Source organism: Gobio gobio, assembly GCF_949357685.1.
Source record: "Gobio gobio genome assembly, chromosome: 17".
Classification (NCBI taxonomy): Eukaryota; Metazoa; Chordata; class Actinopteri; order Cypriniformes; family Gobionidae; genus Gobio; species Gobio gobio.
In genome coordinates, this window is record NC_137110.1 from 22,883,266 (window position 1) to 22,902,438 (window position 19,173).

The following is a 19,173-nucleotide window of genomic DNA, read 5'->3' on the forward strand; positions in this document are numbered from 1 at the left end:
ATTCTTAATCCGTAGGTTTTAATATGGAGTTGGCCCACCCTTTGCAGCTATAACAGCTTCAACTCTTCTTGGAAGGCTTTACACAAGGTTTAGGAGTGTGTTTATGGGAATTTTTTACCATTCTTCTAGAAGCGCATTTGTGAGGTCAGGCACTGATGTTGGACGAGAAGGCCTGGCTCTCAGTCTCCACTCTAATTCATCCCAATTTGTTTGGGTTAATTTGGGTTAAATCGGGTTGAGGTCAGGACTCTTTGCAGGCCACTCAATTTCCTTCACACCAAACTCGCTCATTCATGTCTTTATGGACCTTGGTTTGTGCACTGGTGCACAGTCATGTTGGAACAGGAAGGGGCCATCCCCAAACGGTTCCCACAAAGTTGGGAGCATGAAATTGTCCAAAATGTATTGGTATGCTGAAGCATTAAGTGTTCCTTTCACTGGAACTAAGGGGCCCATCCCAACTCTTGAAAAACAACCCCACACCATAACCCCCCTCCAAGCAAGTACCGTTCTCCTGGCAACCGCCAAACCCGTCTATCGGATTGCCAGAGAGAGAAGCGTGATTCGTCACTCCAGAGAACACCTCTCTACTGATTTTACATGGTCTACCACTTTGTGGCTAAGTTGTTATAATACCACTAACAGTTGACCGTGGAATATTTAGTAGTGAGGACATTTCACAAATGAAATTATTGCACAGGTGGCAACCTATCACGGTACCACGCTTGAATTCATTGAGCTCCTGAGAGCGACCCATTCTTTCATAAATGTCTGTAGAAGCAGTCTGCATGACTAGGTGCTTTATTTTATACACCTGTGGCCATGGAAGTGATTGGAACACCTGAATTCAATAATTTGGAGGGGTGTCCCAATACTTTTGTCAATATATATATATATATATATATATATATATATATATATATATATATATATATATATACACTAATTTATACAAGTAATAATGTCCTTGTAAGTGTTTTAGTTTGTTTTTATTCAGTACTCAAATTGTGACTTGGTTTTCCATTGTTCTACAGTTCAACATGGATCGAGCAAATACTGAGGAGTTTCTAGAGGTTTATAAAGGGGTTGTAGCTGAGTACACTGTAAGTATATGTTTCTTCTCTCTCTGCTATGATTTCAAGTGTTTCCTTAATCCACTCTTATCCCTAACCATACCAAACCACGATACCTGTCCCTAGCCTTAACAGTATCCCACCTCAATAGCAGGAGAAGTGTTTTGCTATACCACATGAACACAATAAGACCACATTCTACTTAACAATTATTTTTGATATAAGCACATAGTAAAGACACATAATATAAAGTGGAACCAAATTCATTTTAAATAACCCGTGCTTGTTATAGCTTTAATTGGCGTTTAAACACTGATAACTCAAGGTTCCAGTCAAAGGAGTTCAGTTCTGCTCCCTTTTCCAGCTCAAATGAGATTCCAGTTCTTTAATTATTCATTGAGTGAAGAAGGTGTAGTCGCCAAAGCATTGATTGTAACTGCATGCACACCTGTCTCCTGAAAACCTCTCTGTCAAGGCACCGACGGGACATATAAAAGTATACAAATGCTCACCTCATGGCAATTTCCCTGTTCTGGGCAGAGGGTTATGTGACAGTACGTGGAAATTTGTTTCATAGGAACAACCTTCACATTCCTATTTGCTATTTAGCTTCAATAAATCACTTTCTTGTCTTTGTATTTCAGCCAAAAAGCAATAATTTATTTTGATAATGTCCACAAGTCTTTTAGAAAAAAAATAAGCCATTTTCGGTTCCGGGTCATTGAAGCCAGAGGCTATTTTGGAGTGCAGGTCCTTGTCTGTTGCCATGAAAACTCTCATCAACATATTGATTGCCTCACATTTACCAAAACAGACTGCATGCTGCAGGTGCAAAGAGCCTATGAAACACTTCAGTGAGTGTGCCACTATTTTGTTCTGCAAAAATACACAGTAAAGTCATGTATTGTCTTACTCTGGCTGCTGGAACAAAGTGCACTTTTGCCAAGCAGATCTTATTGTTATACATTTTAAGACAATGTGAATTTTATGTTGAAATATAATGTAGGGAACAGTGATTTTCACAAAATTCAGCATCATGTTGCCATGTCATCACTCAATGACTCATCCTCTTATTATGTAATATACGGCACGGCCTTTGGTAGTCATTTTATAGTAACCGTCCTAAACCATGATCTCCACTACATGCATAGTCCAAAATATATATTCCATGTTATCATTGTATCATATCATTGTAACAGCACTGTTCATATTGTGTTGCAGAGATTGCAGTTACATTGACACTAGCGAAATAGGGAAGCTCTTTGATGCTTCTCTATCTTCGTTGTTTAATGATAACCTACAATCTTAAAAATAATGGTTGGCATATATGGTTTCATGAAGAACCTTCAGCATCTATGCATGGAACATTTCCATTGCACAAAAGGTTCTTTATTGTGGAAGAAGGTTCTTTAATTACTAAAATAAAAGAAAAAAAAGTGTGTTTTTAGAACTGTTCACTGAATAGTTCTCTGGAGAACCTGAAACCCTTTTTTGGAAACGTTATTTTTAAGAGAGTACAACAGTTTCTCATGCTGGTTATAAATGGTTTATGATGGTAATTTATTGGCTATATAGCTTTTACAATTGTTGCTTTTGAGATTTTTGTAGATTTCATAAATGTTTGATTTTGAAATGTTTGTACAGTATGTAGTCACAAAAAGTAACCTGTGCATTGCTAATAGGTTGATCTGAAAGGCTTTGATCGCAAAAATGGAACTAAGTGCTTATTATTCTTTTTGAAATATAAAACAAAAATGATGCCATTGTGGACACCACAACTAGATCAGAGGATGTGGTCTGTGCTTGGTGGGCTCTTCACATTCACCCCATAATTCTAATACCCCACAAAGTTATACATACCAAACACAGAGGCCAACTCATTAAACCAGATTAAAAGAGAATGAGAACTAGTCTTGTTGCAAATAACCTGTTCCAAGAACAATAGCAACAATTGTTTGCTTTGACATCCTTTAATTTATATATTTATTAAGAGGCACACTGGTAACTTGAGTCCTCCAGCTGCTCCAATGTCTTCCCAAGGTCTGTTCAGATAATAAGCTCTTTCATTGCTACAGGCACCGCAGGTAGACCAGGGGAATCGTTAACTCTTGACTGCTTGTGTTGCAGAATATGGTGGATGAACTTTGTTCTGGACCTTGTATGGCCCTGGAGATCCATGCTACAGATGCGCCCAAAGTCTTTCGGGAGTTCTGTGGACCAGCAGACCCTGTGAGTTACCAGACTTTTCAAAACCCTGCCATGTTATAGTGTGTATTTCTTTCCCAAAACGACTTAAGTAATGTGCTTATACCCACAAGCATAGCATTAATAATTTCAGTTCTCTTTCTATATACTGTGTGTAAGCATACATCTTTAACGCCACTTCAAGGTCATATCAAGGTTTTATGAAAGTTATAACAGAGACTTAATGGTCCTTCAGTCTCTTGGACTCAGTGACCTGTTTTGCCTTATGTATCATGTTATCTGTAGCACTCTGAAGGCATATCATTTGTACGCCCCCAGGTAAAAACCTGCTTTGTGTCTGCATCAGTCAGTCGAAATGTACACCACCATGAAGGTTTCATCTTTTACGAAAGATTAGTCTGCCCACTCATGTTGCATGACGACTGTTTCCGCTCTAGGTGGCCACAATTCTGCCAAGTGTTCTACTACTGGCAGAGATAGCTTGTAAACTGCAGGTACCAGTCATGATGTACTATTAGATAAGAATTACAATCCTTGCTCCTTGGAGTCCTTCGGTTAGGGTTTATCGGCCTTACGCACAGCACTAAAAGGTTTGATAATAATGTGGACTTTGTCATTTTCAGTGTGACACTCGCTTATGGTCCATTTGGTTTCTTATGACGGGTAAAAAGGTGGACTATGGGCGCTAGAGTTTAGTCTTTTGTTTAAAGATCCCATGAAATCAAAATTGGAATATTGTGACATTTAGTGTTTGAAAGCTTTTAGTTATCTATATGTACTCATTATCATAAAATATAAAATGTGTAACAAAAAGTATTGATGACATCTTATACACTCAGGGGTATATCAAAAAATATTGTCCAGTAAAATGCTGTAAAATCTAAATTCCTTCCTCTAGCAAAATCAAGTAGCATATCATGGTTAATGTCTGTGACTTGAAATTAAAGCAAGTTCTTCAATATGTGCCATCACAAATTGCTGAGTCGGTGAATATAACACACATCATAAGGCGGTGCATTCATTTGAAATGATGATTAAACTGATTAGAACTACCTGGGCATTAAAGGTTTTAACGCACACCTTCCAAACAATCAGAATCGAGTATTCAGACAGACCGTGGAATAATAGAAAAAATCCAGTGGACAATATAGAAAGGTTCAGATAAAAACAACAATTTATGGCTGCAACAAATAAATTAATACATTTTCTTTTTTCTTAGGACAAAACATCCATTGAGGCTTTGCAACACACTCTCACTCTCACTATTTTATGTTTTGGCGAATTGGTGGCTTAATCGTATGAATTTGTCGATCACTGATTGGTCAGAGAGAATTGGATTTGTGACAAAAGACACCAAAACCGCTAGATTTAAATAGTCAGCAACAGCCACTGTAGTATCATTTGTTTGCACAACTTGCTTTAAATGATCGTCGCATGCAACTTGGAAAAAATTATTGACTGTATTGTGGACAGTAGATGAGGTGGCGGCACAACTAAAACAATCAGTCTATAATCCCACCCACTTTGAAGCGGTGCTAAACTGCAGTGGAAAAGCAAACCGAGCCCAAATAAAGCATGGCGAGCCAAATCTTATCACGTGATACGAAAAAGTGCCACAAGTTCTACAGATGATGGTATCAGCACATGTTATTGAAAGTAAAGCACTGAGCATGAGTTGAGATACAGATAAAATTAACTTTTATGAACAGTAACATGTAAACCCCAAATTTTGATAGGGTAACATTAGAAATAACATTTAAATTGGATAATATTTAGTGCTGGAAAAAGTTTGAACTTAATCACTTGAAAGTCCTTGAAAAGTGCTTGAATTGTACTTTTGAAGGGTTGTACAAACCCTGAAAGGAATAATTTAAAAACATTAGCCTATTTCTGCCACAATACCATGGTTACAGTTAGCGTTACTACATTAAATCCATGGTGAATGTTGGTGATTTGTGGACTGAAAAGTCTTCTAAAACTTGATCATTCATGGCACAATGTTTCTCCTGGTTTCCACATGTACTGTTTGATCTGATACCTATGGTTTATAACTGAGAATTCTGTGCTGAATTTGAATGCTTCTCACTATATCTTGCAGCGAAGTTATTAATACTGAGGCAAATTCAAATGCTTTCTTAGTAGATATCCCACTGCAGTGTAGTAACGTGTTGCTTGATTGAGATCGCCCTGTGAGTAAACCTGTTCTGAGTTTGCACTGCAATGTCTAATATTGGTCTGAGCTAATAAACTCACTGCGCAGCTCAAGCGAGAAGCATGGTTTCCTTTGGTTTGCCATTTTATGTTTTTCATATGCAATAGAAATGGCTGCTCTTATCAGTTGGGCAATGTGGTTGTCCTCTGTTAAAATATTTTTAAAGTGTGACCTCTATTTAAAATTTTTGCACCGGCAAGAAAAAAGTTTGCACTGGTGGACCATCTTGCTTTCCTAAAAATGACACGTTTCTGTACAAATCAAATTAATATGAAATCGCCACCTCATAAAATAGCTGCTTTTCTTATGAGATCGAGTTGGGCCTCCAGTTGCACAAACTGTTAGCATTTTATTACTCAAAAGTAACTATGAATGAGTAAGAGTTAGTATGGCCAAAATTACATGAAATGTTTCTATTGACTGAATTATCCACAGTTTATGCCTTGCACAAGCTGTTGCTAGCCCGCTAGATATTTCTGCTCTTTGACACAAATGGCTTTGAGATTCTGAACATGGCTCCAGTGTTGTGACCTTTACAAGGTCAAACTGGATTGCTCAATCATGGGTTCCGGAAAGAGCTACGCACTTCTCAATTGACAGCCCCACCCTGGGTCCTCCCCCACCCTCTCTTTCACACACTCACACTCTTACAAGCACACACACTGTGCAGAGGGAAAGAGAGAGAGAGCGTGAGAGCGTGTGGTTTGTTTTTAAACTCTCTGACAGACTGTATATCAGCATTGTCTGGTCACAACAGCAGCACTTATTGTCGTGTATCTCACAAGTTCTTTTAGCTCATGCTCATTATTTTGACATGCCCCCCCCCCCCCCTCCTTTTGTGCTGGATCTGTGGCTGCATGTCTGTGGTTTATAAACACTGCCAGTATGATGCATAAAACATAGTTATCATGTGTGTTTTGGGGAGATAGACTGGTCTATATATTGCACCGTAAACACTTTTTGATTGTTGCTGTGAATAAATGAGGGGTTACAACCCATTCCTTTCCATTTACCGAATCACACTAAACACATATACAACACAACTATGTGCTGAGCCACCGTTTACCTCCATTTATAATGTTATAAAGCCTTGTATTACTGTTTTAAACTGAATTCAGTCATTTATTACTTCCTTCATCAACATGCATAAATGTTAAAGTGATAGCACATATATACTGTATTGTATTGCCTTTTTATTTAAAGTACATTAAAGTGTTATTTTATTTATATACTATTATAGTATTATTCATGTTTTAAATTATTTTATGCTTTCATTTTTCCTTTTAATTCTAAATTTAAGCATAAACTATTTTTAACAATGGAAAACAATACCACCTTTAGAAAAAGGACAGGAAATGTGGTAGGGGTGGAGGAGGGAGTGCCAGCATCGCTGCTGGAGCTGTATTTGAGCACATTTTGCCTGCATTAGAGTGTTGCAACTTTACGTTGGAGCTAGCATACTAACTTCAAGGCTGAACACTTCCAATTTGAACAGTCATTCTAATGTTTATCATTTGGATTCAGTGAATGTTCGTGCAATGAATGTTTGCTAGATAGTCTTGCAATATGCACAGTTCTGTTTTGTGTTGACCAGATTTATTTTGGATGAACAGGCAAAATAAAGTGGCTGGATAGTGTCAACTTAAGGTGCACCACAGACAGCTCCATCAATTGTAATGGAAGCTATTTTGTTTTGATCACAAGCATCTAGTGCAGACAAACCGAACTAAACTTTTTTCAAAAATGTGTGCGTGCAGTCATATTTGTTGTTGTCTCCTGTAAACTGTGGGTCGGCGCAACTAATTTTACATTTCAGTAAATGACACACACATACACATACATGAACAGTTAAGGGCTGCACGATATACCAACATTAAATAGAAATCAAGATATTTCTTGCAGTTTTCGAATCGCAAAAGCTGTCATTTAATAATATAAATATAAACACTGTGTGTTTCAAGGTGAAGCGCATGTGTGTGACTTGTAATGGCAGTTTTTTTTAAAGCGACTTGGTTCATTATTAAGCATTATTAATGAGAAGAAACTAGTTCACTCCAATCACTGCGCTGTATTCTGCGTATGATTGCATTATTATATTTAAATGTCACAAAAAGGCTGTTTCAGGTTTATTCATCTCAGCGCTGTTGTCTTGTTTCAGAGACATGGGTGCGTTTTTTTGGCGTACCCTTGTGTGCATTTGGCTTCCTATCAACACAAATGGGAAATATGTCTGTAAAAAGCATTTCATGTGTACGCGCGCAACAAGCATGAGGGCGTTTTCTCATATACGGGCCGGAGTGTGTTTCAAGTTTTTATGGATATTTCATATGCTCTTTAATGTCTGTAAATGAAGAAATTAAAATTTAAACAATTTTATTGAAAGTTTACAGTTGTACTGTAAATTAAAAATGTATTATTTTTATTAATTAGGCCTACTCGATTTTTGTCATCAAATGTTTGATTAAAATTAAGCTTACTGTACTTCTGGACCAAAATGCAGAAAGACCAAATTGATCTGCGAGGCGGATAAACCATTAACGCTTTGAAACTCCAGGATTGTGTGAACAAAAGAAGGGGAGAAATATTTTCAGCATTGTTTGTGAAGGATTAGTTGTAGTTCATAAAGAGAGGATAATACTCCTCATCGCTGTTTGAGTCCGAAGGCAGGCGTGTTTTTCTTTCATTTCAGCTGAAAGTTTTAAAATCTTGTGCAAACACAAAGATTACATTAATTCGGGTCGGAATGTGTAAAGTTTTGTAAGAGCATCATAAAGTTTTCCAAGCCCAAGTCCGCTTTAATGACATCTTCTGTTGCAGAGTTTGGAGATCCGTATGAAAGATTTTGGGGGGGGGAAGGTCAGTGTTTGATGACGTGATTAGTCAGTCAAGATTCAACATGCTTCATTAACCACTCTTCTTTTTTGGTAAACTCCACACCTCTGAGGTTTTCCCACTGCCGAACACACTTTAGTGTCATGTAATGCCTTACCAAAAGGGTAGTGAGAAGGATCATGAGAGTTGCCTTGTGAAGTTTATTTTTGGTTCAGAGGAAGACCATATCAGGGAGCAGTACAACAGCAAAGTCCATCGTATGAAAGCAAAAAAAAAACATATGTCTAACATTATGTCAGCAACAATGAAGATGACCTGAGGGCACATATTTCATTTGGCAGAATTTAGCAAATGTTGAGCCTCTTTGTGTCCTAATGTAGCATCAGCCCCTGTAAAGAAGACATGAGATCAGTCCGACTGGTTTGTCAAAACTGGGGATGCACTGATATTAGAATTATGACCACAGCCGATCCTAAAAACACTAATAATTTAATAACACTGTTGATGTAATGTAACCTTTGGCAAATCTCAAAAATAATATGCTTTTTACATTATGATTAATGCCTAAATTCACTTATACCAATTCAAATAACTAAAAGGCATTTTAGTGTTTAATTTTTAAACTATTTTGGGCCATTTATTGGTTGGACATAAGCCAATAACTATTTTAATGGTTGTCAGTTATCGGCCATAATTGTTATAGGTGTGCATCCCTAGTAAATGGTTTGTATGCTACAAATGACTTATATATTCCTTTTGAAACCTCACTATTATAGTGAGACCACACTATCCAAGCAATCCAACTGAACTGGATAGTTCACCAAAAAATGAAAATTCTGTCATCATTTACTCACCCTCAAGTTGTTCCAAACCTGTATGAATTTGTTTCTTTTATGGAACACAAAATAAGATATTTTGAAGAATGTCTGTAACCAAACAGTTGATGGACCCCATTGACTTCCATAATATTTTGGAAGTCAATGGGGTCCATCAACTGTTTAGTTTCCCATATTCTTCCGAATATCTTCTTTTGTGTTCAGCAGAAGAAAGAAATTCACACATACCAAGTTTGGAACAACTTGAGGGTGAGTAAATGATGACAGAATTTTCCTTTTTGGGTGAACTATCCCTTTAAAAATGCACCCTATGGGAATTTACATTGGCCATAAACTTTGATCATTTTCCTTGTTGCGTTCCTTTTTGCCTCATTTTTAGGACAGTCTTACTTCAAGGTCAAGTTCAACATTAAGGTATTTTGCCAATATCCTTTTAAGAATATGGTTTCTGAACACTGTCGCCTGACCTATTTGTGGTGTAGTATTGCTGTGTTCAGGAATGATATCAGTTGTGGAACACTGTGCTCCTCTCCAGTACCTTGATCTCTTTATCATTGATAGAAGTGTAAAAGAGCAAGGAGTTCTGTGTGAAGCTAGTGAAAAATTCATCATGGCGGCTCCTGTTGGCTTTAAGATGTAAACTCAAGTCAATCGATGGGAGATTTTAACTGTCTTATTCTTTGTTTTGACAGTATTGTTCAGTGTAACCAGATTCTCTGACTCAAGTGTCAGTGTACACAAGGAAACAATGTCTTTCTAGACAAAACTTCCTTGCACAAGGTTGTTTCCAAATGTGTGAAGTTGCATTCTGCTGTGTTATAAGAACAGACCAAGCTCACAAAAGAATTAATTCTCCAGTTTCTGTATAAATACCTGCTGTTATTGTCTGCCTTTCTGCTTTCATTTACATTCTGTATGTGTCTGTTTGAACTTGATAAGCTCCAAGGCTGACTTTTGTCCAAGGTTGTACAGAAGACATTAGCCATTTGTTTTCGGTGTGAGAACGCACCAAGATCCTGTTCACTTAGTTGTGCTTAAGTCTCATATGGTGTTGGAGTTCATGAATAATGTATTGTGTCGACAGATCGTATCAGCTGACAAAGTTCAACTGAATGCCTGTCAATGACTGACTCAGTGGCTTTCAGCTCTAGGTTCCAAAATACCGTAACTGAACCTCCGCTTGGATACGAAGGTAACTTACTTGTAACACGGTAAACTTATGCAGTGCGAATGTAACCGTGCCCGATTTGTCGCAGACAATGGAGATAAGATAAAGTATTAGATGTTTGGACACAGTGTTTGCCTTCTTTAGACAAGAGAATGTGGAGCCTTTTGTGTATCCATGTCCTTCAAATGTATCAAAAGTAAACACAATGGTTTATGAAAGTAGAATTATGTCTTTAATACAGCTCTACAGTGTAAGGTCAAGTTTGTGAACTATTTTTTATGGCCCTGCACTCAGTTTTATTAGGATGTTGCTAATCTAGTGTTCTCTGTGTCAGTCAAGGCCTGTGTTGCCTGCTACACAGAAAAACAAAGCACAATTGACACTGTTGTCTCACGTGTCTTCTGTACAGTCCTGCTAGATCTGTCTGTGAGAAATATGACAGACCAACATGTAATAGCCTGCAAATAAACAGCAAAGGCAATTAGCAACAATGACGTTTTCCTGGATCAGGGTATTTGACAAAGCATGATCACTCAAGTACAAACAACAGGATTTGCTATAGATGGTTCTTCTCTTATGTTTGTGCAAAAGGCTTTAGTGTTTCTAGTGAGAGCAGCTGCATTTAAAGAAAATCAAAAGTTTGGTTTAAAAGTTGGATCATTAGGATTTTAAAAGTCGCTTATGCTCACACAGCCTGCATTTATGTGATCACAAATACAGTAAAAACAGTAATACTGTGGAATTAATCATAAATAATAACTTTTTTTTATTTTAAAACATATTTTATTTATGTAATGATCCTTCAGAAATCATTACGTTGAAAACATTTATGCTGCTTAACATTTTTTTGGAAACTGTTATGCATTTTTGTAACACATTTGTAACATAATACATGTCTTCATCTATATTTTTGATGAAGTTAATGCATTCTTCCTAAATAAAAGTAATAATTTCATTTTAAAAAATCTTACTGACCACCAACTTTTGAACGGTAGTGTGCTTTTTCATTGTCAAACTCCCTTGCATTTATCCTAAATTGTGCTCATCATGCAAAATAAATGTAAATCATTTTCAAATAAAATATTTACATTCATGAGTAAATAAATTAGTGATGCATCTATGAAAGCTGATTGGCTCTTCTAACTGTAAGGTGGAGCCATACTGAGTAATGATTTATCTATTAGTTTTTGTATTTGTATTGAACAATTGGACCGTCAAAAGATCAAGGAAATTGACCTGGCCAGAGAATACATAAGATACATTATTACTGATGTCTGAAAATCTATGCGTATATTAATGTATATTTTAATTTGAAGTGAATTTTTTTTTTTTTTGTCCTTGATATTTTGTTTCAGAAATACCATATGTGACTCATTTGTACCCATGTTAGAATAATTCGCTCTCTAACAGCATCTGCCCATGTACATTTCCTGTTGTAAACCAAATTGTTCATCCACAAAGTAGGTTATTCAATCAGTCAGGGTTTAATTGTGATCTCTAATAGTGCTGAGTGCTAGCATGTGTCAGTGCTGTAAGTATGTGGGCATAAAAGCAGGGCCGTGGAAACCTGTAGTTACCATGGCGGTGTTCTCTTAGGAGTCTCCAGTGTCGTCCCATAGCATCGATTGCTGCTTAATTAAGGCCCTCTTACATCAGAGTGGCACCAGGAACAGGGAGTGAGTGAGCCATGTGACCGGGGCTGAACTGGGACTGCCTCGCACAATCTGCCTGTCATCTGCCACCAAATTAGTGCAGATCTACTCCCTTTATTTCCCTGTTACGAGTTTAGTTTATTAGTGCTTTAGTTTTTCCTGTTAAAAATATATCACAACATAAACTTTTTGTCCTACATCCACTTTTAAATGGTCTATTGTCAATAGTTTAGCGATGTATGAAGCACAGCTCACACAAAAGTCACTTTCAACCCATGAAAAGAAAACAAACATTTAAAGCCAAGGCACTCCGGGTTAATACATCTAAAAAGCCTTTATTCACTCGTGGCTTAAATGATTTAAAAACAATTCCATATACCAATGTGTTTCACCTAACAATCACCTTCATCAAGCCACTTCCAACCCAAACAGCTTTCTGTTGGTCAATGTGGCGAATTCAAGTGCCGCGGGGAAATATTTTGCATTCACGTGAAATTCTCAAACGCATCAATTCATATTGAAATGACTAGATTTCGCACACACAGAAAATTCGCCAAACAACGGTAAATGTGGCCGTACCTTTAGATAAATGGCTACTTTGTTCATTGCCATTTGCCTGATGCTTCTCATTCAAAAGACTTCAAGTATGCTAATTACATGGACACTTCCCTTGCCACCACCTGTGGTGAAGTGTTTTGTTCGAGGGCACATTGGTGAAAGCACAATTGTGATGTCCCCAATTCTCGAGGTCCTACGTCACTCATTTGGGATTAAAGGTTACAGTCAATTTTTTGCTCCAAGACATATTAAATGTGCTCAAACTGCACTTTTCCACAGCGTGTCATGCCGCTCAGCGAGAAGTTTACCTAATTACTTGCATTTGTATCTAGTTTCTATAGACTATTAAGACTAAATTATCAAGTTGGCAAAAAAGACAGAAACTTGCAGTGATTGGTTGCCTTACAAGCTTGAACTGAATCGTGATATCTCAGGAAACCCTGTTATATGCTGAAACCAAATAGACTTTTATGCTATTTTACATGATTTATGTATGTTTAATTACTGTATAGAGACAGGGATTGGTTTGATATGTATGTGTTGGTGATTTGTCTAGATAGAAAGACCCATTTTGGCTTGGTTGGGATTACAAAAGGTCCTCATAAATAAAAGTGGCTGGAATCTATTGCTCGTTAATTAACATACACCAGGCAGATTAGCACATTGACTCTTTTGATAGCTATGAAGTGAGAGACCTTGATGGAGGGGGTGTGAATAATGAGCCTCGTTTTTACAGGTACGATCCCAGGCGGCATTGACGTACACAGGAAACTAAAAGATTCCAACCGTGTGGGACAGCTTCAGTGTCAATGTCTGAGACTATACAAAAAAATCTGACATTCAGAATCGAATGTACACTAGTTCAAAAGCATGGGGTTGGTAAGATGTTTCATGTTTTTAAAAGAAGCCTTTTATGCTCACCAAGGCTGCATTTGTATAATCAAAAATACAGTAAAACGTTCATTTAGTCAAATATCCATTTTAGATGTTACGCTATGCTGTTATGGTATGCTGATAATACGATTTATAATGAAAGCGTTTATTAAATGATCCAAATCATTAGTGCAAAATGCATAAGCATTTTCATCAGTGTTCTCTAACTTTTGGACCCAATAGGATAAGCTACCATTCTAAACAGCAGGCACATACAGGGTTAAATGTGAGGAGTTTAAGTCTGGAACATTACACTCTGCTAACACCGTCTATACACCCAGATTGTCTTTCACCCACTTGGCCAATTAAGGCTAGTTTACCCATCTAGTGTGAATTTGTCCCTCTAAATTACAGTTATTTTAGCGTTCAATAATTTGTGATGATTGCCAAATACTTTTAAATGCCACTGAGAGTCAGATATCCATATACTCAGACGTGAAGTCATGTCACTTGGCTCTAAGACTGGGTATTCACTCTCTGAATACGGGCCCCTTTTTATCAGCAAATAGCGAGAGGAGGGTTTGTGAAGTAACGATTTTTTCGCCTCGGTTTACATAGACAGTAGTGTTACGTCAGTGTGTCCTCTCTATTGACATTCTCTTTATATTCTGTGTGGTGGGGTGAGGGAGGCTAAGTGTGTATATATGCAGTGTGTCTGGCAGCGGCTCTGTTTAGAATGAGAACACACGCACACTATGAATGCTGACGTCAAACAGCGGCCGTTAGAAATGGATATCGCCAACATGGGTATCTCAGCCATACAAACGTGCTGATTATAGCAATTTTCCCAAAGGAGCTCCATGAGACAAAGAGGCAGTGAGAGGCGAAATGAACTCCCTTAGCTTGTTTGTTCCTAATCGTAGCCTGTAGTTGGTGTGTAACCATCAGTGTTTGGGCTTGGCAGGACTCATTACAGTGACATTAAGCTCAGCGGCTGCTGCTGGTCACTTATGGTTAACTAAAGCAATTATAGTGTGCCAGCTTTGCCAGGAATTCTCCTCAGAAATCAGCCTCACTGTAAGCATATCTGTGTTTGATAAATAAGTGCATTTAAAAGTCCATTTCCAGTCAGATTAAACAATCATTTGTCTATTTAAAGCAAAGTAAACACTTTAGTCGACTGATTAAGCTCATTTAAGATAATTGTTCTGAAGAAATATACAATACCATTTAAAGTTTGGGGACGAGAAATTCATATTTTTATTATGCAAGGATATAAAATCAATGTGATTGTCATTTTTAATGTTACTAAAGATTTCCATTTCAAATAAATGCTGTACTTTTGAGCATTCTACTCAAAGAATCCTGAAAAAAAAAAAACATTTAGCACAGTTTTCACAAAAATATTAAGCAGCACTGTTTTCAACATTTGATAATAACATGTTTTGAGGACCAAATCAGCATATTAAAATGATTGTGACACTGAAGACTGGAGTAATGGCTGCAAAAAATTCAGCTTTGCCATAAATTAGGAATAAAATACATTAAAATAGAAAGAAATTCATTAATATTTCACCCATAAGACTTTTTTCAAAAACATAAAAAATCCTACCGTCCAAAAAAAAAACGTTTAAATGTAGTGTATCCCTCTTTCAAAAAGTATGTACGGAAAACTGTATCAGATGGTAATACCATGGTACTTTGATGTTTACCATAGTACTAAATGATCATCTTTTCATGGACCATGGTGTAAGGTTTTGTGAGTATTACCATGGTACTTTTTAGTACTTTTTTTCTTTGTGTTATATCACCACTGCATGTTACATTTGTCTCTTTACATTTTTAAACTATTAATTTTTGTGTTGCCATTTTTTTAGTTAGTCATCTGTGTCTAATCAAATGAGGATGTGACTCATCATTATAGATTTGAACTGACTTATTACTAAGAAACAAGTGATGCTTGCTAATGTCTATATACTAACCATGATATTAGGTTTCTGTCATGTTTTAAATGAATCACATAGCAGACATCATAGATAAAACTAAAGAAAGGATTGTCTTCATGTGCTTTTTCAGTGTCAACAAGATAAGGATAATAACTAACCAGCAAGAGTCTCTAAATATGCCAAAGCTTAAGAAAAGAAAATCCTATGTTACAGCGCTGTCTTTATTGAACCAAAACACTCATTTTGTCTGAGACTTTCTCTCATGACAATGTGTGGTCGCTTAATAGTCCCTCTTTGTTTAAACTGTGTGGTCTTCAGCAGGTTCCAAGCCACTGAAATGGAAATCCAGAGATCAAAATGGAGGTGACAAGATGGGTGTGGCTAAGGAAACCAAATGTATTTACATTTAGATAAGCCACCCCTCCCCCACCCCCATGGGCAGAGATTGGGAGTTAGATTTCCTACTGGTAGAGATTAGCAGAGGACAGTAGAGCCGCCGGGGCTTGTGTCCTCAGGAATATTTCATTTCATCACGTTCCATTTTAGCCTTAGCCAGTTGGCCAGCTGAGCTCTGAATGAGAAGCACATGTGAGCGCGAATTAAAGTCAAGACCTGGTATTAGTCCAACATTCTGCTGAAAGGGCAGTGAAATATAAACTCAAAGTAAACTCAGCCAAGACCCCTTGAACTTCTGTCACGCTGTAATGGCAGTGGAGGAGTATTTGTTTAACATTTGTACACCTTTGTAAAGGTGATCGTATATTTTTAAAGTCGCTCGTACTGTTACACTCAACTACATCAGTCCCATTTTGTTGGTCTTTTAGTCTGAACTGTGGGACTTTTGTATCGCTTGTATTCCTCTGCTACCGTTTGGCTGTTTTTTTTTTTTGCTAGATGACAGCATGCCTAGAATGATGAGCAGCCTGTTCTTTGCCAGCCTGGTGTTAATGTCAGGTTGAGATGAGCTTGACCAGAGAAAATAAAAGCTGGTTGGGTTTCACACAAATAATGTCACAATCCTGGATTGAAGCATTTTCATTTGGGATGACCTGGTATTTCAATTCTGTCCAACACGGATAAAGACATAATTATTTTTATATTATGGCTCACTCTTTGAAAAAATGTGCAAAAATCTTACCGTATTTAGCTCTAAAAAGTATATAGTTGTACATATTACGTGTACTTAGTACAAGTACACAATGCTACTCTAAGGTACTAATATGCACATTTTAGTGGTTGATAAGGTTCAATTTTTTTTTTATTCTGACAGTGATAACTTATAAATAGACAAATAAATCTATAGTTCTTTGGCTATATAAATAAAAAATAAAACACTAAAAACTCAAATCAATCATTCTTGTTTCAAGTGTTACAAGTGAAGTTAGCCATCACAATGTTATAATGTACAGTACAAAAATGGATTTTCATTTTGAGATTTGCTAAAGATGGCATTTAACGGTGTTATTCAATTATTAAAGATTAGAGTCGGCGTGAAACGGAATTTGCGATAGTCTTTTCTTCCGTGACGTCATGTGAGTGACAAGTTGTCCCGTCCTCGCGCCAGTGAACGTCAGGACGGGGAAGTTATTTTGATAAAAAATTGGGTACATGAATTTAAAAAATAATGATGTTTATAATAAATACTGCAATATTCCATAAAAACAATAATTGATTTTTTGATTTTGATTTCATGCCATCTTTAAGTGCGCGTTAGAGGACCGCAAAGATAATGTAAAAGTACAGGGTAATGATAATCTAAATGTAAAAATATGGCAAAAATATTAGCAAAAATGGTGCTATCATTTAAAAAAAAGTCAAAGTTGAAAAGTTGAAAGTTCAGTTTTGTGTGACTCTGACTCTGATTTAGGAAGCTGATGTTTGCAGTAATCTGTTTTGAGTAACATGAACAAGCACGTGTGAGTAACCTGACGCTCTGGATAGAATGTGATGTAATGTGATCTCACAGCAGCGTCGGGCATGAGTAACCATCACAACACATGCATCGTCACCTGTGCTTTTATCCAATTGTTCTAACTTGAACCCATCACAGAGCTGTTGTCAGTGTTGAATGTTTTGTTTCCACACAGGAAATAGCACGCCACCTTCGGCCCGTCACTTTACGGGCGCTCTACGGCAAAAACAAAGTGCAGAATGGCGTTCACTGCACAGACCTACCAGAGGACGGGATTCTGGAGGTGAGCTCATGCAAATCTCATTCAAACTCGTTGTTACGCAAGAGCCACACAGTCACGTTTTGTCTCGTTTTACTCGCTTTGAGGATGTTTGTTCGCCTTCTTAAATATTTCTGGATCCCACGATTGCTTATGAAGCACAGAACAAAATGGCATCCAGGTCTCATGACTGTCCGCAGTGGGCCGAGGCAGACCTACAGCCCAGCGGGTCTCACAGGAAACGAAGGCAGGCGGATAGAGTCGGTTTGATAGAAGGAAAAAAAGGCTTTGTTATGCCAGGGAGTGGGTATGGCCCGGTGGACGTCATTGTTGTGCACAACTCCTGATCTGTCCAGCCTCTAGCACAAATGGCCCCTTGTTAATCATTTGCCTGCTGACCGACTCAGCCATGACATTCCAAGAGCTCAGGCCTCACAGAGGCCCAGCACAGACGCCGGCTGCCGTAACAGGCACAATTCAGGGAAAGTCAATTGTTTGAAAGTAAAACAAGCTGGCGAGCTGATGCTAAGGCCTGATGAAGTGCTTAAAAGTGTGTCACAGATTAATGATGGGCTTTATCATTTATTAAATATTCTATTTAGGTATGTCCAAATTCATGTACTTATCCACCATTCAATGTCTGTTGAATGTGGGACACTTTGTGCACTCAACTGTCAAAGCTGTCATTACGTAGCAGCGGCGCTATCAGACCCCCATGTTGGATGACAAAATAACCTCGTAAGATTCGGGTAAACTATATCTTACAGTACGTTTACTTGTAGTGCACATATCTAAGAATGTACTGCTAAAATAAGGTAGCAACATGGGTTAGGGGTAGGTTCAGGGTTAGTACCTAGTTATAACCCAGTTATTGTTATGATAAGTACATTGTGTGTACACGCAGAACAGGACTGTAATAATAAAGTACACTGTACTTAAAAATAAAGCTTCTTTATATTCCATAAACCTTTACCATCCATGAAACCTTTCCATTCTACAAAAGGTTCTTTAGATTTTTAAAATGTTCTTCCCACTAAGAAAAAAATGGTAAGAACCTTTCACTGAAAGGTTCTTTGGGTAACCACAAATGGTTCTTCTGTGGAATTTCTATGAAAACCTCCTTTTGCAACCTTTATTTTTAAGAGTGCATGGTTCTTAGGGACAGGTTTACTAACAACTTGTGCCAGAGCAAACCCTCTTTTGAAGTAAAAAAAAAAAAACTACTGTCGCGCTGTGAAAAATCGGCGATTGATTTAGTGATTTACGAAGGTTTGCTCTCGTCAATTTACTGGTAAATTTGCGCCATTATTATATTATGTCTTAAACCAGATGCCAATTTGAGCTGCTCTTGGTCATTATGGAAACGATCCAGCTGTGTCTGTATTCTTTAAATTGCACGTCGTCAGAAAATCATGCGCAGAACTTTCCACTCTCTCGCAAATTTGCCCTGTTTAGTCAATCTGGCCCATTGTGTGTTATTTGGGACAACTATTGTCTTGGTGTTTAGCTTTTGGAGGAAGATTGGACTGAATTGTGGGAATTTCTGTTTTGCAGGTCCAGTATTTCTTTAAGATTTTAGATGGGTGAAGCAACTGTGAGAGATGTCCGTCTGGCTGTTATTTAAATAAAGACCACTTTAACAATGCC

The 19,173-nt window shown here is 37.5% G+C and overlaps 1 protein-coding gene across 3 annotated transcripts in view; it reads left to right on the top strand.

The window, feature by feature from the left end:
• The window catches only part of nme7 (NME/NM23 family member 7), a 39,723-nt gene extending 20,552 nt beyond the window's left edge, over positions 1 to 19,171 (top strand). For 2 of the 3 annotated variants that reach the window (XM_079841445.1, XM_079841446.1), the window contains 4 exons: positions 1,035 to 1,103; positions 3,201 to 3,302; positions 17,443 to 17,550; positions 19,081 to 19,171. In XM_079841445.1, the coding sequence (XP_079697571.1) occupies positions 1,035 to 1,103; positions 3,201 to 3,302; positions 17,443 to 17,550; positions 19,081 to 19,113 (312 nt within the window). In that variant the 3' untranslated portion in view covers positions 19,114 to 19,171. Of the gene's footprint in view, positions 1 to 1,034; positions 1,104 to 3,200; positions 3,303 to 17,442; positions 18,734 to 19,080 lie in introns of those variants that run through there. The other variant, XM_079841444.1, reaches the window with a different exon arrangement.
• Positions 19,172 to 19,173: the final 2 nt, after the last annotated feature.